The 23,288-nt window shown below is 36.1% G+C and overlaps 1 protein-coding gene across 3 annotated transcripts in view; it reads left to right on the plus strand.

Annotated features, from left to right (window-relative positions):
• The window catches only part of LOC106073852 (ubiquitin carboxyl-terminal hydrolase 19-like), a 32,303-nt gene that overhangs the window by 4,807 nt on the left and 4,208 nt on the right, over positions 1–23,288 (plus strand). The window contains exons 5-27 of one of the 3 annotated variants that reach the window (XM_056028017.1): positions 18–64; positions 459–559; positions 809–880; positions 2,080–2,192; positions 3,735–4,027; positions 4,589–4,751; positions 5,130–5,263; positions 6,236–6,328; positions 13,226–13,291; positions 13,627–13,737; positions 14,512–14,622; positions 15,489–15,572; positions 16,433–16,527; positions 16,844–16,904; positions 17,217–17,332; positions 18,102–18,245; positions 18,568–18,767; positions 20,380–20,450; positions 20,580–20,727; positions 22,051–22,151; positions 22,352–22,391; positions 22,528–22,606; positions 22,958–23,110. In XM_056028017.1, the coding sequence (XP_055883992.1) occupies positions 18–64; positions 459–559; positions 809–880; positions 2,080–2,192; positions 3,735–4,027; positions 4,589–4,751; positions 5,130–5,263; positions 6,236–6,328; positions 13,226–13,291; positions 13,627–13,737; positions 14,512–14,622; positions 15,489–15,572; positions 16,433–16,527; positions 16,844–16,904; positions 17,217–17,332; positions 18,102–18,245; positions 18,568–18,767; positions 20,380–20,450; positions 20,580–20,727; positions 22,051–22,151; positions 22,352–22,391; positions 22,528–22,606; positions 22,958–23,110 (2,596 nt within the window). Of the gene's footprint in view, positions 1–17; positions 65–458; positions 560–808; positions 881–2,079; positions 2,193–3,734; positions 4,028–4,588; positions 4,752–5,129; positions 5,264–6,235; positions 6,329–13,225; positions 13,292–13,626; positions 13,738–14,511; positions 14,623–15,488; positions 15,573–16,432; positions 16,528–16,843; positions 16,905–17,216; positions 17,333–18,101; positions 18,246–18,567; positions 18,780–20,379; positions 20,451–20,579; positions 20,728–22,050; positions 22,152–22,351; positions 22,392–22,527; positions 22,607–22,957; positions 23,111–23,288 lie in introns of all 3 variants that reach the window. The other 2 variants (XM_056028015.1, XM_056028016.1) reach the window with 2 other exon arrangements.

Genomic DNA, 23,288 nt, shown 5'->3' on the forward strand with positions numbered 1-23,288 from the left:
AAATTATTTTACAACAGAACCAGTCTACGTCTTAGAACAGATCAAGCATGACTTCATTGAAAGAGTAAGTAAATAATAAATATCTCTCAATTTTTAAAATTTTTTTTTACTATTTAAAAAGAAAGAAAAACATCTGCAGAGTATTAGATACTTGTGATTTAGTACTAGTTACTGTTTTTTTTAAATTATAGTTAATATCAAAGTAGGAAATTTGTAAAGCAATAGATTCAAAATAACTAATATAGGCTTACAGGCTGCCTGGTCATGCGGTTTGTGCGCCGGTTCAAACTCTGCCCGCTCCCATCCTCCAAAACATGTAAAATATTTTACAAGCATGTAATAATTTTTGCTTACAAAATTTTCAAACTACAAAGTTTAAGGCAAAGTTTGAAGTTCAAGAAATGTTCTCTTTGTTACTGTTTTTGTTACCATTTTTTTAAGCCTTTTTTTTTCTACAGGGTGACACATTCACTGTTTGTGTGTATGTTAAGGAACTAGACAAAGACGCAGTGAAGGTCCTTTTCATTCCACAAGGCTTTCGGCTCAATTTTCAATCTGGGTTAGTCGTTGTCTTTCCAGCCTTTATTTGCTGTATATTTCTTGTTTTTTTAAACTTTTGTACAGTTGTTGTTTTTGTACCAAGTACATGCATTAATTCCTTAGAAACAGATGGCATTAACATCATCTGCCCCATAGATCGCAAGGTCTGAAAGGGAAACTTAACATGCATTAATCCATTTTATCTGACATATGAATGTAGCCTTCTTAATTTGTTTCAGCCTAAGTTCTCTTTGTTTCATATTTTCAGAGATCCCAAATTTTTGCAGCAACATAAAGACACAACAAAAGACACAGTCTTTACTTGGCGAGTAAAAACAAGGTACAGTTTTTTACTCCTTTGAAGTAAGGCACAGATTCATTAGTAGCAACTGCACAGTTTGCCTATAGGCTTGCAGACAGAAGATTACAATAGCTACAAAAACTACTTTGCCTGTGCTTTTTAGTGATATCACACAAAGTTTGCCTGTGCTTTTAGTGATATCACACAAATATGATCACTACTGTTTATAATAAAAGCATACATCAGCTGCTTTTTGTAACACTAGGACTTAGAGAGAAACATTTATGTAAGATCACCTTTACATATCTCTTAGTCTGTTGAACTGTTGGTACACAACACATGGTCTGTTGGCTTGTCTTCCTCTATTCCTCTCTTGTTCTGATTTTTGTCTTAAGTAGAATCTTTTCTAGTGACAGGCCTGTCCACTCTTTGATGTTGTCTTCCCATCGTTTTGTCTGCCTCTTCTTTTTCCTGGTGCTGTTCCTTGTAGAAAGGTCTTTGCCAGACCTACGGACCTTGTGGTATGGTTATAAAGTTTTAGTTTGCATTTTTCAACAGTGGTCAGCAGATCATCGTGGAACCCGATTACCACTGTGATTCTGCTCATTTTATTAAAAATACGTAACAGCATTCAATATATATATATATATATATATATATATATATATATATATATATATATATATATATGTATTAAAAAATTACTGCACAAATTAATACTTTTATAACAAATTATTAATAGCTCGTTCTTGTATTGTATTGTATGCAATTTAAAAATCTAATATGAGCTTTATTGGCCTATATGATTTCTTCCAACTAGTGATTCATAGCTAATAAATTATTCACTTTTTCATTGTTATAGAAGTCTTTTGTGGCTTCTGGCAATTTTCTGGCATTGTTGATGGCTTGGCACTTACAAAATGTGATTTGAACTCACAAATGGTCTAAAAATAAAAGCCACTACTATGGCCCCTTCTACTATTATTAAATCTTGTCAGTTATTTTTTTTGCTTACTTACCATTTCTTCAAACGTCTATATACAAATTTTAAGCTTAGCATTGTGTTATACTTGCAAATATTAAGGTTAGGCCACCCATACATTGCCTATTTAGCTTGTTACACTTTGTGTTTACCAATTAAAATGGATGGGTTGGATTAACGTTGATTATAATCAATAATTATTAGTTCTTCTTTTAGTTTTCTAATCAGCTACTCTGATTCTTATTTTATTCTTCAGGAAAGACATTGAACCAGATAAATGTAGTTTCGTTGTGAGGCCAAATAAAGTGGAGATAAAAATTGTTAAAAAAACTTCTTCCACCTGGTCTTCCTTGGAGGACCCAGTAAAAGGTACGTCTGTATTGTTCTTAACCTGTTGTACTTGTGTGAAAGTATTGAATACCTTATCACTAATTTCCAACATACATTGACCATTTATTAGCGGCCCCCAATTGAGGAAAAGACGCTATTAGTTTTGTGTGGTATGTCTGTCCGTCCGTCCATTCTGTTTAGATCTCGTAAACTAGAAAATATAGTGAAAATCCGACATCATAATATTTTAGACCCTTCAAAGTTCTGATGCAACGGCTACTTCTTTCTTTTCTGAAAGCAAAAACTCTAGTTTTTTAAATCACTTATGCAATCAGTTTTTTCATAAAAATACACTACTTTTACAACTATTCACTATTAATAGTAACAAATACTGGAGGCTTTTAGTAGGGGAGATGACTATTTACCATATTTTTAACACATTTATGCAAACGGTTTTAGAATTTTGGTAAAAAAAAAAAATTTTTTACATTTGTATTGCTAAGTTAAAGTAAGTTCTGTTATACTAACTACTACTTTTACATTTAAGAGAAAAAATCTATTTAGTATGCATATAAGTTGGAACATAATTTAAAACAACAATTTATAAGTAATTTTTCATATTATCGCGTGAACTGCAGCATTTCACTATAGCAATAGAACACTGAACTAAAGGAATTTTTTTTTTAGGAAATGTTTTTTCTTGAGGAATAAGAGATTGTCCCTTTACAAAACAATTAGAGCAATTATATATTCATTTTAAGACATTAATTAGACCAGGTTCACATCTAAATTCACATTCACTTTCACCTATCCTTTGGCCTGTGGACCACTGGGGCACCACACAAGATCCGTCAACTTTCTTCCTCCATTCTTCTGTGTCATTTGTTTTTGATAGAATTTCATTCTGATATTCTTTCTGAAAATATTGTAACCTGCCTTTTTACGTGCCTGGGTGGATCACTTTAGGGGCCAATTTTGAGTTTGTCTCCACACAAACTGTCTTTGCAACCTTGTTATTGTTATTATTATTATTAACAGAATAGCTACATTTAAATGCAGACCCACTATTCCTTGTTTTGGCTCTAATGACTGCATTTTTACTATTTTTTAATATGTCATAAGCATGCTTTCACTTATGAATTTTAAGGCAGACATAGAGGTTCAATTTAAAAAGGTCTTTTCCAAGAACTATTTTTCTATATTTGTTTTTTTTTTATCACAAAATAAACTTTATAACATAGCTTCATATCAAAATTGACATTTTTCCATTTTTTCTTTAAAAGAATTTTAAATCGGATTCAGGTTTTTAAACAACAAAGGATCTTTTTTGAACATGTTATGACAATTTTTTTTTATTAGATTACAATCTATAATCTATACCTTAAGGGATTCTTGCAGAAATAAATCTGCTCACTGCTTACTATCGTCAAGAAAACTTAGCTTCAGGGTAGAAAAACATAGATACAATTGGCCGATGTTGTTTTGTTTTTTTTTCATATCCATCTTAAAATAATACTAGTTATCACCCTAAACCTAGCCACAATTATTTTTCATTTATATCTTCTTTGTTTCATTTTTAAGCAGAAGTCAAAGACTCATCCCGTTCAGACACTTGGATGCCACTGACAAAGTCTAACTGTTCGTCATCATCCAAAACAGTGAAGGACAATGCTATAAATCTAGAAAAGATAAAAAATTCAAAGGTTATGTTTGACGATATGGCAGATATTGAAGTAAATGATGATAATCAGGACAGAAGAGCCATGCCCATACCAGGCTATTCTAACAGTCAGCTTGATGATGATAATGATGACCCTTCACCTATCTCTCAGTTTGGAGATAATTTAAAAATGCGGAATCAGCCTGATTGGAATGTTAGTAGCCTTGAAAAAGTTTTTTGGTTTATTAAGCAAAATTAGTTCCATATTTCATCCGATACATCTTGTATTTGTGATTACAAACTCAGAATAGATGCCTTAACATAATTAGTTTTAGCAATATATTGATTACACATTGAACATTTGCATTTCATTAAAAAATTTTCAAAGCTTTGCTTTTTTTAAAAATATTTATTGATCTAAATTTACACGGAAAAAAAAAATAATCAAATGCGCAATTTTTGTTTTTCAATTAATTTTATTAATTAAATATTACAATTTAAGGAAATGAAATGTAATCTATTCATTTTTTTCCATGCATTAATTGAAGCGTAATTTTAGCTCCAGAATAAAATAATAACCTTAGTTTCATCTTTACTTGACTTAGCATTAGGCTAAGTTTATTCTATATAACTCAATAGCTGTAGCTAATATCTCTTTATTTTCACATCATACCAGAAATCATTTTTCCTAAGTCTAAATCTCTTACACACAGCCGTGGAATTGATAAATTATTATGATACTGTGATGTTGTTTTTTTTCTATTGGTCATTCTAGAAACCCACTGCCAAAGTGCATCCTATGAACAGCTCTGTGCTTGAGTCTGGCATGATTGTTGCCCCAGGTTATGCTGGACTTGTCAATCTCGGCAACACTTGCTTTATGAATTGCGTCTTGCAGGTTTTGGCCAACACTAGAGAGTTCAGAGATTATTTCCTAGGTAACTGATGACTTTTTATTATCTGATATATTCAATGAGACAGGCTCTAAATTACAACCTAGCTTGAGAGTAAAGTTAGTTAACTTGGCATGCTTTGGAATCCTTCAAAGCTGCAGCCAAACCCCAAACAATTTAACATAATCCTTATGTGGTGAAAACAGTTTCAGTATTTGTTAATTTGGTTCCTGGGAAAAAAAATGTCATTCTAGTTTCTTAGAGAAAAAAAAGAGTTTTTACTTTACAATCTTCTAATATTTGTTTATAAATTTGAAAATTTATAGTTACTGTCAACAATATGTATTTTTATTGTCTCGTTTTATATTTTATTTATATTTGTACTCTTTATCAAAAGTATTCATTTCTGTTTGCTGTCAACAGAAAACAGATTTATAGATGAGATCAATGAGGACAACCCTTTGGGCATGAGAGGTCAGCTGGCTGACACTTTTGGCCATCTGTTACATTCTCTATGGTCGTGTAAGAAAATGTGCCTTGAGCCTCGCAGGCTGAAGGTATGAACTCAGATTTTATTTTTATATGAGTAACGTGGGGGAAATATTTTTTTTAATTATTAAAACCTACAAGTCTTAGAGGCAATGCAAAGTGCTTGAATTGTTACTCCCAATAAGTGAGACTGGGCCCAAACTGGCTGATTTTAGAGGATCATGATCATTTATTCATGATAACATTTACAAAATTTAGAGTGCCAATTTTTATTTCGATGTTAATTGATACAGACTACTTCAGCTTTCATGTTTAAATAGTTAGCTTTCTTTGTTCAATAGAATAGGATAGTTAGCTTTCTTTGTTCAATAGAATAGGATAGTTAAGCTTTCTTTGTTCAATAGAATAGGATAGTTAGCTTTCTTTGTTCAATAGAATGGGGTCTGTCTTTTTTTGCTTTTTTGTTGTTTGAATTTTCGCAATCGATTTTTCTGCCGTTTCTACTCATCCAATCAATTTTTGCTTACAATCACATGCTCGATTACAACTTATGAATCAATTTTCGAAAAATCAACCAATAAGTTAATCAATTAGTCTAAATAAATTAATTTTGTTTTTATATAGAAAATGTACAAAGTTAAGGCGAGATAAGCCTTGTGTAGAGAATTATTTGATTGGAATTAAAAGATAGCTAGAGGAAAAAAAATAATCACCTGTTTTTGCAACGATCATATCAATGTATGTATATTGATCAACTCTATAAAGAAAACTTTGTAATATATTTGGTGATTAACATTGCCTTAATTACTATTTTCTTAGATGATAAAATCCTTTTTTTTTTTTTAATTTAAAACACTTTTTTTTCTTAAATATGCATAAAACTTGTGCCTCTTTTAAATGTTTTTATAGAAAGTTATCATGAACGTATTGAGTACTTTTTTAAAAAGATTACATGATATATATAAATAATAGAATATTTCAATGTTGTTAAGATACATTCATTAGCCTTTGGGTAATTTTTGTTTTGTTTCCCTTTCTAGGATCTGATTGCAAAGAAAAATCACCAATTCTTCGGCTTTGCCCAGCATGATGCACATGAATTTTTAGCTTTCCTGTTAGATGGTCTACATGAAGTAATTTATTTCTTCTTAATGCTACCAAAATTTAGGCTAATATGTTGATTGACTACATTTATACTCAGTTAATGAATGAGATCTCTTGTTTATTTAGAAATAATTTTAAAAAAAAAAAAAGATCTATAAATATTGTTACGGTTCTCTTCTACTCCGGCCTTCTATAAACACTGCTAAACACAACACAACACATCAACACATCAAGAACCTGCCAACAAGAGCTCCACAATAATCTGGTACTTTAATAATGAGTGAATAAGTAGAAGACAGCCAATACGACACAATTGGCAACACAATAAGCTACTACGAATGTTAAACTGTACATCACCGTATACAACTCTACTGTCTCTATTTCTTCCTAGACTCGTACATAACACTTGAGAACTCGACAAGGACCGACTTCATGGCCAACTAACAGTCCTGGTCTCAACGCTCTCCGGTCTTGAACTGCCGCTTTCTTACACACTGTGTCACTCGTACCGCAGGCTTTCGATCACATGACCATAACATTGGTCATATTTGCGTGTAATCGTAGTACTGTCCCTTGTCCATGGCCCCGCTGACCTGAGTGATTCACGGGTGTGTCAGCTGAGCCTATAGTTAACCCTTTTGCGCCGCCAATAGGGTCGTAACACTGCCCCCTTCTCAGATTTGTCCGTCCCGGACAAAATCTATCACACGACATGGGCAGTGGAGGTGAATCGATGCAGGAGGAGGTCTATCGGTGGGGGCGACAATGGGCTTATATTACCATCTCGATGGAGCCATCTGCGTTGTATTCGGCGTATGTCTCTTTCTCCTACTCCAGGTGACCTTCACCTGGCTGCACTGACGTCGTGGTTGCATCGCCATGCACTTTGGACTGAGCAAACGTCGCCTTCTTCGGTCGCTCACTTCTGAGGGCAGCCACTTAACACACGGGGAGGGATAGGATGTCAGGACTGGGGTCACCAAGATCGCTGGCCTATCAGGTTGTTTCATAGGGTTTTCAAGAGACGGGTTTTTGGGAATGGGTGTCAGGTCCACAGGAGGGGAGACAGTGGCACACATCATCTTCAGGCTTGTCCGGAGGGCAAACTAGCGGAGCAAGTTGGCAGCACTCCACTTGCGAAGGACCCTCATCTTCAGCATCAGGCTCCAGTTCACTTACTTGACCATCACCAGGTCTCGTCAGCTGGACAAACGTCTGTTGGGTGCAGACCTTGCCGATGGGTTTCTTGGAGTTGGCGTTCTCCCTGCAAAGCTCGACACACAAAGTTCTCGCCAAACATCTGAGTGCAGCCATCAGGATTCGGGTCCCTCTCATCAGCACTGACAGATTGACAGATGTCTTTAATGTCCCCAGCTACAGGCTTGATGTAAGACACAACATTGTCTGGTTCTGTCTGGCTGTAACACAACGTTGTCTGGCTCTGTCTGGCTGACGGAGGCACTCCTTTCTGCAGCAAAAGCGATGGCTGACTACACACACCACTACCCCCATCTGTGCCACCACCTTAGATCTGTCCGTCCCGGGCAGATCCAGCTTCACCATGGTACTTGTTGAGTCTGTCGATGTGGACGACCTTCAGTTTGGATCTTGGGCTCTTCTGTATTCGATACACGACATCATTGATTCTTTTTATCACGCGGTAGGGTCCTTCCCAGTCTGTTTGAAGCTTTGGGGACTTGCCTTTTCGTCTTTGTGGGTTGTACAGCCACACCAGATCGTTCTCATGAAACCCAGCGGCATTGGCCCGTTTGTCGTACCTTGTCTTCATGTGGTCACTGTTGATCTTGATGTTTCTGCGGGCTAGAGCGTGAGTTTTCTCCATCCGTTTTCGGAGATTTGCGACATAGTCTGTCGAAGAGGCTGGCACATCTCCCGGGATCCCGAATAGCAAGTCACAAGGTAGTTGCAGCTCTCGGCCGAACAACATCTTTGCTGGAGTGTAACCGGTGGTGCTGTGAATCGATCCTCTATATGCCATAAGGAACATTGGGATATAGGTGTCCCAGTCCTCTTGACGTTCATCGACGACTTTCGACAGATGTTGTTCCAATGTTCTGTTAAATCGTTCCACCATTCCATCTGACTGGGGGTGAAGAGGGGTTGTGCGTGTCTTTTCGATGCCGAGTACCTGGCACATCTCTTGAAAGATCTTGGATTCGAAGTTTCGACCTTGGTCGGAGTGTAACTCCCTGGGAGGACCGAATCGGCTAATCCAATTCTCCACAAGTGTTTCCGCTATGGTGGTGGCTTCTTGGTTTGGTATCGCATACGCTTCAGGCCACTTAGTAAAATAGTCTATCACTACTAGAACGTACTTGTTTCCTCTCTGGGATTCAGGAAATGGTCCGGCTACATTGAGCGCTATTCTTTCAAAGGGGTTACCGACGTATTGCTGCATACGTCCCCTCGTTCTCCTGTGCGGGCCCTTTGCTGCTGAACATGCGTCGCATCTTCGGCACCATTCTTCTACATCATCCCGGTAGCCGAACCAGTAAAACCGCTGGCGTACTTTTTCAAAGGTTTTGTTGACACCTAAATGTGACCCACTGGAATTATTATGGATTTCTTGCAGCACCTCAGCAACTCTCACTTTAGGCAACAACAGCTGTAAGCGATTGCATGTCCCATCTGCCGTTTCCCAGACCCTCTTGAGAACTCCATTGTCGATTGTCAGTGAGTCCCATTGTGCCCAATATGCCTTGGTAGCAGCTCCTTTATCAGAAAGGTGATGCCATTCTGGTCTTTGTCCGTCTTCCTTCATAAGCAGAATGGGAGCCAGGTCCTCATCTTTTAACTGGTCTTCTCGGATTCTTTCGTCGGACCATGACCCGGAAGCTTGTATCCCAAGATGTCGACAATCAACGATAACTTCCTTTTCTTCAACCTTGCTGCAGTGTTTACATTCCATTCTGCAAGGTCGTCGAGACAGCGCGTCAGCATTCTGGTGAGTTTGTCCTTTTCGGTGTTGTGTCTCGAAGTCATAGGTTTGCAAACGTTCAATCCACCTGGCGACTTGTCCTTCCGGACTTTTAAATGACAACAGCCATTGTAGAGCAGCGTGGTCTGTCCTAATGATAAATTTTTGCCCATATAAGTATTTGTGAAAATGTTGTATGGCATCCACAACTGCCAGTAGCTCACGCCTTGTGACACAGTAGTTTCTCTCGGCTTTGGACAAGCTCCGACTAAAGTAAGCTATGACTCTCTCAGTTCCATCTACCTTTTGGGATAAGACAGCACCTATTCCGGTATTGCTCGCATCAGTGTCAAGTACGAACGTCTCTGCTGGTATCGGGTAGGCCAGAATGGGCGATGAAACAAGAGCCTTTTTAAGTCTCTCAAAGGCCTCATGACATTCCGTTGTCCAAATAAACGGCCGCTTCGGTTCTGTCAATTGATGAAGGGCACTACAGAGGCTAGAGAAATTAGGCACAAAACGTCTGTAATACGTGCAGAGTCCAAGAAAGCTTCTTAACTCCTGGATATTAGCGGGGATCGGCCATCCATTTACGGCTTCAACTTTATCCGGGTCTGTGCTGACTCCCTCCTTTGACACGATGTGCCCAAGGTACTTGACAGTCCTTCTGAACAAGGAGCACTTCTTTGGATTCAATTTCATTCCAGCGTTTCTAATTCGTTCAAACACTTCCTTCAGGTTTGCAATATGTTCCTCGAAGGTTCTGCCTATGACGATAATGTCATCTAAGTAAACAAGACACGTGGTCCAGTTGAGTCCTCTTAGCACATGCTCCATTAGTCTTTCAAAGGTGGCTGGGGCGTTACAGAGGCCAAAAGGCATCACGGTGAATTGCCAGAGACCATTACCAGCAGAGAAGGCTGTTTTATCTCTGTCCTCGGGGTGTAGTCCCACTTGCCAGTAACCGCTCTTTAGGTCAAGGGTGGAAAAGATCTGTGACCCAGCAAGTGTGTCCAATGTGTCGTCTATCCTAGGAAGCGGATAGCTGTCCTTGTGTGTGGCGTCATTTAGTAATCTATAGTCGACACAAAATCGAGTGGATCCATCTTTCTTCTTTACCAAGACTATGGGTGAACACCACGGACTGTTGGATGGTTCAACAACCCCTTGCTGCCTCATTCGTTCTATCATGTCCATAGCTTCTTTATGTTTTGCTAGCGGCAGGCGACGTGGTTGCTGTCGGATGGGCCTAGTGTTTCCTGTGTCTATTCGATGCTGGATCAGGTTTGTTCGCCCAACGTCCATTTCATCAGATGGCAATATGTCAGAGAACTCTCTTAGGAATCGTTCTGCTTTGGTGTACTGTTCTTTTGACAAGATCGTTTTGGCTTCTGCCAGAAGTTTAGTAACCTGGGGTTCACTGGGCTTGAGTATTCCGTCGGGATTTTCACTGCTGCAGTTTCTTATCATCTCTAGAGCATGGCAACCAGCGATGAGGCTTCCTTCCCGTAAATGTTTCTCCTCTGTGCCGAGGTTCATAATTCTTACGGGTACCTTTTGGTCTTTCCCAATCGTGACTAGTGTCTTTCCTACTGCTATCCCGTTATAGTTGGTGTTCAAGCTTTCTACCAGCGCGGTTTTTGTCGTGGGATAGTCGTCCTCAATCTTCCCCCAAATGATCATTTCCGACTTAGCAGGCAAGGTTGTATTTTCCACCAACGTAACCCTTCTGGCTCGGCCATCTTCTTCATTTTCGTCGCCAAGCAAGGGTACTTCGAGGTCCCCACATTGTAAAGTGCCTCCGCCGATATTCAAAGAAAAGCCATATTTCAGCATGAAGTCGAGTCCTATTATGCAGTCATCTGTGACGTCAGCAATCAGGAATTCGTGTTTGAATGACTGATTTCCGATCTCGACTGTTATGTCGATCAGGCCTTTTATGGGCATCAGTTCTCCACTGGCTGTTTTCAACGAGTAGGCCCTAACTGGCGTTTTCTTGCTATTGTCCACTTTATCCGTCCGGATGACTGATCGTGAGGCACCAGTATCAAGGAGGAAGTGATAGTTTTGACATCCAATTTTCCCGATGACCTTTAGACTCTTACTTTGCCCTAGCACGGCGACCGGGATGATGGTTGCAGGGGCTCTCATTCTCTGTGTCGCCGGGTTCCGCCCCTTGAAGCCGGCGCGTGCTAGTTTCCCTGGTAGCCCCGAGAATTTGGTCGTGCATACCTTTCTGATCTGTAATGGGTTCCAGTTTGTGCAAATCTTCTAGTGCAGCTTCTTTGTATATGACCGAGTTCACCACAATTCCAGCATCGTACAGGAACCCTAGGTTGACTTTCTGGTACTTGGTTTGTTCGTCGTTCATCTATTGCCTCTGTCACCCTTCTCACAAGTTGTGTAAATTCTTCCTCTTTGACTTCTAACCTTCGGCCTTGATGAGTGCTCCCTGATGCGTCTTTGGCGGCTTCATATGAGAGAGCATATACGAGGGCTTCACTGGCCTTACGTTTACCACTAACTCTGGTGGCTTTCTTTAACTCGGGGTCTCGAAGGGCATCAATGAAAGCGTCTGTAATAATGACTTCCAGAAAATCTTGTGCGGCGGTTGGGTAGGCCAGATGTGCGAGGCGTTCGATGTCTGTCTCTAGTTCCTGTAGTGTTTCATCGGGGCGCTGTTGTCTGGTCTTTAGTTGCACACGATATACTTCTTGCAGATGTTCATCCCCGTATCGGAGTTCCATAGCCTGGACTAGGGCGGCGAAGTCTTGCTGGTTCGGTAGAGACTGTAGCAATTCGGAGGCTTTTCCTCTTAGGGATAACACAAGGGCTGTTGCTTTCTCCTCCTCACTGATCCATTTGTTAACTTTGGCTGCTGCGTCAAATTGCTTCTTGTATACTGACCAGGACACGGAACCATCAAATACGGGGGGCTTCATTTTCCCGGAGACTTCAGGTACAAATGACGTCATATCTGCTTCTGGTACATTTGTGTGCTTGCGTTGGACTTGTATCTTCATTTCGTCGATGGCCTTCTCCACTGCGTCGACCCTCTGATTCATCTGCTCGTCAATGTTGGTGATTCTCTCCTCCACAGCATGTATGCGTTGGTTCATTGCCAATAACTCCGTTTTGATTCCCGAGTCCATCGTATCTATCTTGGTGTCCATGGCATCTATCTTGTAATTGATCTGTTCAAGCAAGTCCGGTTCGACCTCAAAAAGATATGTGTCCGGATCTTCTCTTTCCTTCACCAGTTCTTCCCGAAGGCGTGCTTGTAAGGTTTCTTTGTTGCCGCTCGTCTTCAGGCCTCGATCACGGAGCTCTTCCTTCAGTTCCTTCACACGGAGTTGGTCTAACGTTTTCATAGTAGCCATAGCGGATCCGTTCCTATCCGATACGATCCGATCCCACTTCTGACACCAGTGTTACGGTTCTCTTCTACTCCGGCCTTCTATAAACACTGCTAAACACAACACAACACATCAACACATCAAGAACCTGCCAACAAGAGCTCCACAATAATCTGGTACTTTAATAATGAGTGAATAAGTAGAAGACAGCCAATACGACAGCAATTGGCAACACAATAAGCTACTACGAATGTTAAACTGTACATCACCGTATACAACTCTACTGTCTCTATTTCTTCCTAGACTCGTACATAACACTTGAGAACTCGACAAGGACCGACTTCATGGCCAACTAACAGTCCTGGTCTCAACGCTCTCCGGTCTTGAACTGCCACTTTCTTACACACTGTGTCACTCGTACCGCAGGCTTTCGATCACATGACCATAACATTGGTCATATTTGCGTGTAATCGTAGTACTGTCCCTTGTCCATGGCCCCGCTGACCTGAGTGATTCACGGGTGTGTCAGCTGAGCCTATAGTTAACCCTTTTGCGCCGCCAATAGGGTCGTAACAATATAAATATCAAATTTGCAAAAACATTCTAAAATATTATGATTTTTTTTCCCTTAGGATTTGAACAGAATAAAAAAGAAGCCTTATACACCAACCATTGATTCTGACTCAAGGCCTGATGAGGTTTTGTACATATAGAAGTTTTTTGTTTGTTGTTTTAGATATTTATTGACATATAGCAAAGATTCAAGCACCATTGTCATAAAAAACACTTAGGCTGATTATCGTCAACAGTGTAATTTCATCATTATAACTGGCACTATCACCTATCTTAAAAATTAGCAAAATTATATATTTAAAAAAGAAACTATTGACTTTTAAATATCTTTATTGTGTAAAACAATTGTTATTCAGCAAGTAAAATGTAAGGTTTGATAACATTCCATATCTATTTTATATCAATAAATTTTAATTTACATTATATGTCATTCTTTGATATATTTTTATTTTCATTTTAGATTGTAGCTGCTGAAGCATGGTCTCAGTATAAACAAAGAAATGATTCGGTGGTTGTAGATCTGTTCCAAGGCCAATATAAATCTAAACTAGTCTGTCCTAAATGTGGCAAAGTAAGTCATTTCTTCACTCCTTTCTGCTTCTTAAAGATAAAGCACATTTTAAAACGCAAACTTGTTTGGTAGCTTGTACAAGGTGCATATTTAATTTATTTATAAGAGTTGCATGACATGAATGATTTTTGTAAACCTCTGTCTTTTCTGTATGTAATAAAACTTTTATAAATATTTCAATTTATTAGGTTAATATCAAAGGTCACACTTCTTGTTATCCATTATTTGGCAGGCAGATTTTGTTTAATGGTATAGTCCTAGCAGAACTTTAAAATAGAACAAAAAATGAATGATTTCAAAAAATGTAAGAGGATAGTATTGTAACATTATAGAAATTTGTATGATGATGAATCTCCCCAAAACTTTGGTATTTTCAGGTGTCCATCATTGTATTCATCTCATTACCTCTGCTACTAAAAGTTCCTTTTATATTTCAGGTGTCCATTCCATTTTATTCCTACAATTGGTACAAACAGCTTCTTTTATAATTTTAGGTGTCCATCTCATTTCATCCCTACAATAGGCACTAACAGCTTCTTTTATCATTTTGGTGTGCATCTTATTTTATCCTTACTATTGGCACTAACAGTTTATCATTTTAGATGCCCATCTCATTTGACTTATACATATTAGTAGCTGAGGTTCTATTAAAAGTTGCCACAATTATTGTATATTATCCTTTTCCTAATTCATTGCATATGGTAGTGCCTTTAAAATTGAAGGTGTTCTTAGCTTTAACCAAAACATAACTAACAGCTTCCTTTATACTTACAGGTGTCCATCACCTTTGATCCCTTCCTTTACCTCTCAGTGCCTCTGCCTAAGAAAATGAAAGTTATTCCAGTCACCTTTATGTGGAAGGAATACTACAAAAAACCTGTCCGGGTAAAAATAAGTGCTATTGTTCTTAATTTATTTCAACACATTGAGTGATGTATCTACAGGGATGGTGAAGTGATATATTCTTTTAATTTGTCCATCAGCTTTATAATGGAAATGGTAACAGGGATGCACAATGTCCAAACTTTTACATTCACCAAGAGATCTTAAGCACCTCAGAAATAACAAAATCAGGGAATTACATCTCACCACCCTATTCATGTAAAGCTTACCATTTTTGACACCAATTCACATTTAGTACATACATCTTACAAATGTTCACTTTTAGAAATTGGTTTCAGTTATCAAAATCATAGTGTGCTGACTGTGCACTTTACAAGGCACTTTAATTTATCCTAATAGTCTTTGGAAGGACTAGAATATTTGTTTGTGTGTATGAAGCTTAGGTTATGTATGGGACATCAAAATGAATAATGTATGGTATTGAACGTGATTATTTTGTTCTTCACAAACATTGTTTTGAACTTCTTTTTTACCCTCAAGGACATTATTAGTTGAATCATTGAGACCTACATAAAGATCTACTACTAGTCTCCCACATTTAGTGTAACTAGATTATGTTTCCTTTTGGAGTTTAAGGAAATTGTATTATTATTATTATTAAAAGTCTTGCAGGTTAAGTCATCATGAACTATAATTATATTCAAGCCAGAAAAAAACTTAAAGAAAATCATTTTACTCTAATACAATCTTTTTATAGTCATTAAAGTTTGTTTTTTCTTTTTCTACAAACGTTCGTATCATAACTTTATAATTTGCAGCATTATTTGATATATTGTGTGAAGTTATGTTACACTACAAAACAACTATGTCAAATCATAAAATTCTAAACTTTGACTTACCCTCTTCAGTTTCAAATACAAGTTGGCCAGGACAGTACTGTAGAGAAACTAAAGGAAGAATTGTATGCTAGAACCCATGTGCTACCTAGTCATGTAAGTCAATGTTTATAGCAGACAACTAGCTATTATTCTTCCAAGTTTTGTAAGAGTAGTGTATAATTCATTTCACTTTTTGATTTGTCTCTTCTATTGGGACATTTTATGGTACTATTTGTCCTGATATTTTTAGAGATTTTATTGATAGCACAACTTAACCCTTTGTCTCTGGAATGACTAGGGATGGCTAATTCATTGCATTTTTTTAAAGCCAATCATTCTGATTTTCACACAAAAAAACAAAGCATCCAAAGTTATTACTATATTTATTTATTGTTTTTGCAAATAGGATCCAGCATTTCTCAAACCTGTGGTGCACATTCTAGTGAGATGTGACATTCTGATGCTTAGACACTTAGACTGCCTTTTATTTTTTTGTTCAAGGAAAAAAAAGTCTGTTGTATTTGCACTGTGGTTATATATTGATATTTTGAGTATTAAGAAAAGAACATAATTATTCCAATGTTTAAAAAATACATTAATTTATGGTTCATCATCTAAGTGAGACCTTATATTACTGTTTTCTTGAGAGGCATATGCAATAACATGAATTCAAAATGTCTCTCACACTTTAATAATCTGCATGTCAGTTCCCTTCCTAATTTAACTTTTATTTGACCTGCGCTTTTTTTTAATGTGGAAAATAGTGTTCAATGTAAAAAAAATTTTGGTTTTGAGCTATTTCTGCCATTCCCTCTGTGTTCACTAAGTCTAAGGTGTCATTTGGATGTCATTTATAATAGTCGAGTATTGTATTAAGTATTTAGTAAGATTTTAATTAAGACAGCTACATTTGGTCTTTAGAGTTTGCATACTGTATGCACCTACATTATAAATTTTTGTTTTACATTTTTCAGATACGAGTGTTTGAAACCTATGCAGGGCGCATCCATAAAGTTTTTGGTCATGGAAGTAGTTTAGCTAATGTGGAAGCAAAAGATCTTATAATTGCGTAAGTAAATACAAACTTATTTTCAAAATTTCCTTAGCTACTCAGTTAATTATTTGTTTCCTAACTGTGCAAATTGATATTTTTCATCTCATTGTTTCCGCACACAAAAGATCATACATAAATATTTAATAATATTTACTATCATTGAGTTAGCATGAAATTTTAAGCTTCTTTTGGAGGTTTAATAAAGCATTCTTAAAAAATACTTTTATTATTTAACATGTAAATTTTATTTTGTTTTCAATTCGACCTAACAAATAATGATAATGACTTTTTAAACTTCTGGTAACTTAAAAACCCTGAATTATTTTTCCAGCTGTGAAGTTCTGTCTGAAGAAGTTGCAGGAGAGCCAGTGAAAGAAATATTTGTGATGCAGGTTTGTACTTCAAGATCTACTTAGTTAAAACACAACAAAATACCTAGACATATGAAACAAATCAAACCAGTTAAGTTTATTAGTTAGATTCTAAATCAGACTTACAATGTTTATTTTATTATCTACAAAGAAAATATGTATATTTCTCATTAATCTTAGGGCTGGTAGACAAGCCTTATTATTATTAATGAAAAAAAAAGCTATCAAAAATATTCTACCTAAAACTTATTACCATTAGTTTCTGATTGTAAAATTAAAATCTTTTAAAAATAAAATTAACATGCATATATACTTTTTGTCTTTTTTTATCAGAGAACTCTTTACCCATCAGAATATCCATCAAATTGTGCATTTTGTCACAAAACTGTTGTAGATACCAATCCACTCAAGAGATGTACTAAATGTTACAGAGTTGGCTACTGTGACCAGTTAAGTAACTGTTGAGAACTTAAGATGTACTTAATGTTTGACTCGCTGCGGAACAATTCATTCATTAAGATTGAAACATTTTTCATATGAAATGTCCAACTATTAAATGACATATTTTTTTTTTTAGTCGATTGAAGGACAAATTTTGTTCTGCTGAACATGGACATTTTTCATAACCAAGCCTGAACATTACATTCTCATCTTATCATTCTTTTTTCTTGAAACTTCAAATATCTGCAGAGCTCACTTGGTTTTTATATCTTGACTTGCTTTTAATGTTTTTTCAATGAAAAAGTCTGTCCCATTATCACTTTTGTCTTGAACTAGAGATTTTATCACTATTATTATTGCTGTCATATCAATTGAAAGATAGAATGGTTCTACAGCTGTCAAATTGCAACAAACTAATGCCAAAAGACACATATTCATGTAGACATCTTCATTGTTTATGGCATCACCACCACACCTAGGTCTAATAAGGAAATTATGCAGTTAGCAAGATGAAATGTTGATATTGTTTATTAATAAATTTTACAATAAAAAAATTAAAAGATCAAAGTCCACTGGGCTTGGCTAATAGTAATAGTAGTATTTATAACTTAGGCAATTTTGTTTCTTTTTAATTTAATTACTTAGATAATCACATTAGGCCATTACTGCTATAATCTTAATAAGTATACTTATAATAATTATACATTCACATGAGATGTACCTTGAAAATTCAAAAGAAAATCATAAATGTCATAATTGTTCTCTTCTGGTTTAAAGATTATGTCAAAGAAATCACTGGAATGCTCATAAACCTACCTGCAGTAACTCACCTGAACCTATTGGCTGCCCATTTCTTCTCTCTATTCCTGCTTCAAGAGCCACGTATAGCTATCTAGTCAAACACATGGAAGGTTTTTCTAGGTACTTTTTTTAAAGTTTAATTTTGTTTTTAAAAAAAATTGGCAGTGTTTGAAAATGCACACTAGCTTAAAATTAGTTTTTCATTCTTATTTTTTTAAATGAAAGAGTTCTGCTTACATGAATTACAAAGAAAATGTTAAAACCAAATATGAAACACAAAAATGTTCACATTACTTACTTGTGATTGCTGAATTGATAAAAAATGAGATGGTTGGTGCTAATTCTTGGTGCTTAATAATATTAACTGCCTTTTTTTACTTTTCTTAAAATTGTAAACATATCTTTGATTTCAGCTGTATTTGAAACTAATTTTCTTGACCAGGTATTCTGTAGACATATTTCAGCCACCAGTGAAGTCTGAAGGTAAACTGCCATCCAGCACACTGCCAGTGACCAACTTGAACACTTCCCTTAGCCAGTCCAGTTCCAGTTTAAACAGCTTGGACAGCTTGTCCTCTGCCAGTAGCACCTGCACCCTGACAGGTGACCAGTCAGACCCACAGACACAACTAGAGAGTGGAGGTGAGGAGTCAGGTAACTCAACTCTTATTGATGACCAGTCAAATGCTAGATGAAATGTATTCCCTAAACCACCTAATGTACATTTCCCAGTGACTCAGCTGCGAATTAAATGTTTGATTAAATTAATCTTATTACTTTAGCAAAGAAACTTTTTTTTTAAAGGATTTTTTTATCAGCCAAATAAACTTGTTCTTGTCATCCAACATGCCATGTCATCCAATATGCCAATAATTTTAAATTAGTTTGCTATACTTTGAGATCAGTACAGTATACTTTTTTTAAAGCTATAGGTAAGCTGAGAATAGCTTTAAAAAAAATATCTTGCGAGCTCATTACATATAATGTGGCAACTGTAACTAAGTATTCGTTGAACAATAGCAATATTTAATACCAAGTACAAATACTAAATATTCAGAATGCATTATTAAATATACAAATGATCACACCTCACGCATGCACATTCAGTTCGGGCCACACAGCCCAGTATTTCCAAATACTAGAACATAAAGATGCAAGGCTCAAGCTAATCAAGGGTCAGTCATGGTTCCAGGGGTTAGCTCAAAACTACACATTCCACCGTAGTCCCAAGCCTAACACCCTAAAACTAAGAATAACTTAGATCTAGCTATTCGCTAAATCACACCCATTAACAACACCTATACCGATATATCAACCTGATTGACACATTTATATACTTACGTACTGTTAAAATGGGGAAACTGTGAAAACTGTAGCACAGAAAGACTACAGCAAGAACTTCCTCTCCGTTAAAAGAACAATGCAGGAAACTAAACATGATGTAAAACACACACAATATACAACAAATTACGCCTGATGCAACCTAATTCATATACCTCTAAACTGAAATATTAGGCAAGAAATAACACGAACTCGAAACATCACATAAAAATTCATGTTTTTTTTTCATTGTGACCTTAATTTAGCATGAATGCTTGCTTAGGAGAAAATTGTGTAAAACCTAGATATGGCAGTGATTCATTTTAATTTCTATCCTAATCTAGTATTAGAAAACAGAAACTAAACAGTGCATCAACAAGGAGACACTGTGGGATAGAAATTTTTTTATGCCTGGTTTTTAGATTCAGACAGCCAATTATATTTAACCCTTTTTTAATAGGTGGTAGATATATTAATAACAATGAAAGATACAGTCACTTGTATCTGCACGCTAATGATAAAGTCTTCATTTGTTTTGCATTGTAACTATGAGGATTGTTTTATTTCTGACCAAAAATATATGTAAAATTCTGTATTGATTGATTACAGAATCCTAAATTGTTTTTAACCTTCTGTGACTTTTGATTTATAAAGATTTTGTATTTTTAGATTATTCGAAATATGAAGAAAATGGACAAAAAAAAAAGCTGTGTACATTTTAAACCATTTGTTTGTGTGTGTCACAGTTCACAGTTTTGTTATTCCATACAGCTTTAGGTTCTCAGTCCCCAGCTTCAAAAATAAAATGCAATTAAACTGGAACAAAAAAAATCAATAATTAGACATCATCATCACCTCCAGCCCCTAATTATGATCACATGCTGCAATTACTTTTTTTTTTGTGTGAAATATCTTTTTTTCTCTGTATGATCAGAACTCATTGATAACCAAGATAGTGGGCGCTACAGTACTAGTGATAAAGGTTATGAATCAAGTTCCTCAAAGGTAAAGGCAATATTCCTATAATTTCATTGATTAATTAATATAATTGTAATACAATTGCAGTTTAAAATAAATTCATGTTCAATAATTTACCCCATATTATATGTCATTGAACAACATCTTTATTTACAGTCCTTAGAAAAGATAGTTCCCATGTCCCATGTCATGGGAGTCCAGGCAGCAGAAGTGGACAGAGAAAAAGCCACACCTACATTCTTCATCAAACCTGTAAATAAAGATGGCATTGGTATTAAAGTAGCTGACAGGTTTGAGGACAAGGGTAAGTTATTTAGTTCTGTTCTGTTGCTTTAAGACTTACACCTTTTGCAATAAGACATTTTCATCTCCAGGATAGACTTTACTTGCTTAGTACAGAAGCCCAAATTTTTTATAGAATGCCTGGGGTTTACAGGCAAATTAGGCAATAGCTTGCCATTGTTTCTAGTCTCATCACATCCAAACATTTCTACAGATAACAGATCAAGCCCTACTCACCTCATTTCACTTTCACCTATCCCTGAGTCTGGTGAATCGTCTTTCTCCATTCCTCTATGTCTTTTTGCCTTGGATAGAACTTCTTTCAATAACATTGTTTTACGTTGTCTTCCTATCACTTTCTCTGTCTGCCTTTTCTTTTTCCTGGCAATGCTCCACTGCCTTCTATTTTCTATTGCTCATACACAGTGGCTAGCTGTGGAGGGTGGAGAAGCGGGAGAATTGGAAAATCCCCCTGAACCCCAACTGGAGGGGGGCCCCTAAATGAGTGTTTTTACATTAAAAATTAAATAATACGCAAAATGCAGGGCCCTAATAGAGGTCAAGCCCCCCAGACCCCAACGATGGCAAATTTCTAGCTGTGCACCTGCTCGTACGTCCCAGTATGGAACAGCTTCTGTCTTAAAAATGTATGTGGCTGAATAAAGTGACTGCATAGCAAACACATTTACATGCTCAAAATAAAAACAAACTCCACATTTTAAAGTGTTAAGATTTACTGGCAAATAGAAAGATAATTCCATGAAACTTGTGTCATCAATTAAATAATATTAATTTTTATGCCTTGCCTGAACAACTAATTGTCATCCTATAGTTTGCTTAGGCAAAAGTAGGATTTCATACTTTTCCAGTAATAAATATAATCCTTCATTAAACAGAATAGAAACTAAATAGTGATCATACTGATTCATTATATTTAACATATTCCTGTTTGTAACATTGTTATAACATTATTGTGGCATGGTTAAAATTGCTTTAACTTGCTTAAGTTTCTCAATGTAAGTTAGTTGCAGCCCAAAAATCTCTTTTAGTAGCATTTCCCTTCACGTCTTATGTCAATCTGCACTGTGTAATATTAAAAGTGGGCCTGATATGTATTCTTGGTTGTCTTGTGCTTAAGTACTTCCCATCTACACAACACACTGTTAAATACTTTAGCATTGTTATAGCGGTTGCTGCTTTTTTTTTTTTTAGATGTTCAAATCTTGAAGTTCTACAACCCTAACTTTTCTTTTCTATTGCTAGTTTACCATTATAATTTTAAAAAAATAGTCATGATGTTTTGTTTTTTTTTTATTTTTGTTTTCAACACCACTTATTCTTTTAGGTGACCAACCTCTGGATTTATCCAACTGTGAGATTTTGTCCATGGACTGGCGTAATAGTGAAAAATTTAATTCCTATGTGTTAGTTAGATCTAAAGAACTTGTAAGTACATAATCTAGTTTGCTCTTTTTTTCTTAAGTATTAATAAATAATAAAATTGCCTTTAAAATGCTACAATTTCCTTTCCTCTTTAGACATTCTATAAACATTCTTTTTTTTATGCTATTCACTATTCACTAATGAATTTATAAATATATGAATTTTTTTTCCTTTTAGTTGTTTTTTTTTTTTTTTTTTTTCAGGAAGCAGAGGAAGTGGACAATCTCAACAATATGGCAGCAAGTAAGCGACCTTGATCCTAGTACTTCACTTTAAAATTTGAATATCATTTGTACATATTGTTGCAATTCTCACTTTATTTTCAGTTCTACTTTTATTATTCTACAGTTCTATCTTAAATGTTTCTGTTTTTTTTAAGGTAACTGGAATAAGCCCTCTCTTCATCAATGTTTGGAATTGTTTACAGAACCTGAAGTACTGAGTCCAGAGGAAGCCTGGTTAGTTCTAGATTGTTTTTCATTGCACACGTAACATTTTTTCTACTTAAAACTTCACTTTAAGAAATGTTAATGTCATGTAAAATATACATAGTGACAAACATTTACACTAGTAAGCTTTCACACTGTAAGTGTATAGGTTTTCTGTTCTAATTATCATATTGGTTGTTTTATAACAAAGCCTCATACACTTAGAAATGAAATAATAATACACTAGCTAATAGATATGAGTAAACAGTAGTGCATGAAGTTGTGGGGGAATACAAAAGCATATGACATGAAAATATTTGTGAGCAGGTAGCTAGAGAATAATTTTTATCTGCTGTTTAAGAGATCATTATTTCTCTTCAGGTACTGTCCGTCATGCAAGAAGCATGTTGAAGCCACAAAACAAATGGCTGTCTGGAGATTACCACACACTCTTATCATCCAACTCAAGAGATTCTCTTTCCAAAACTTTCTTTTGCGCTCAAAGATAAAAAAGCACATTGATTTTCCAACCAGGTAAGTAAGGATCATTTAAAATAGCAATCATAAGCATCACTTAGGTAGTCATCGAGCTCAAGTTTATATAGGTATTGTTTTTGTTGCTTAAAGTGAACTATTTGAAAGGTGCCAGACTTTCAAAAAGGTGCTGAAGGTTTTGCAGCTTGAGAATTATTGATTTACAAAAAGTCTTCCA

Source organism: Biomphalaria glabrata, chromosome 4 (assembly GCF_947242115.1).
Source record: "Biomphalaria glabrata chromosome 4, xgBioGlab47.1, whole genome shotgun sequence".
In the NCBI taxonomy this organism is placed as follows: Eukaryota; Metazoa; Mollusca; class Gastropoda; family Planorbidae; genus Biomphalaria; species Biomphalaria glabrata.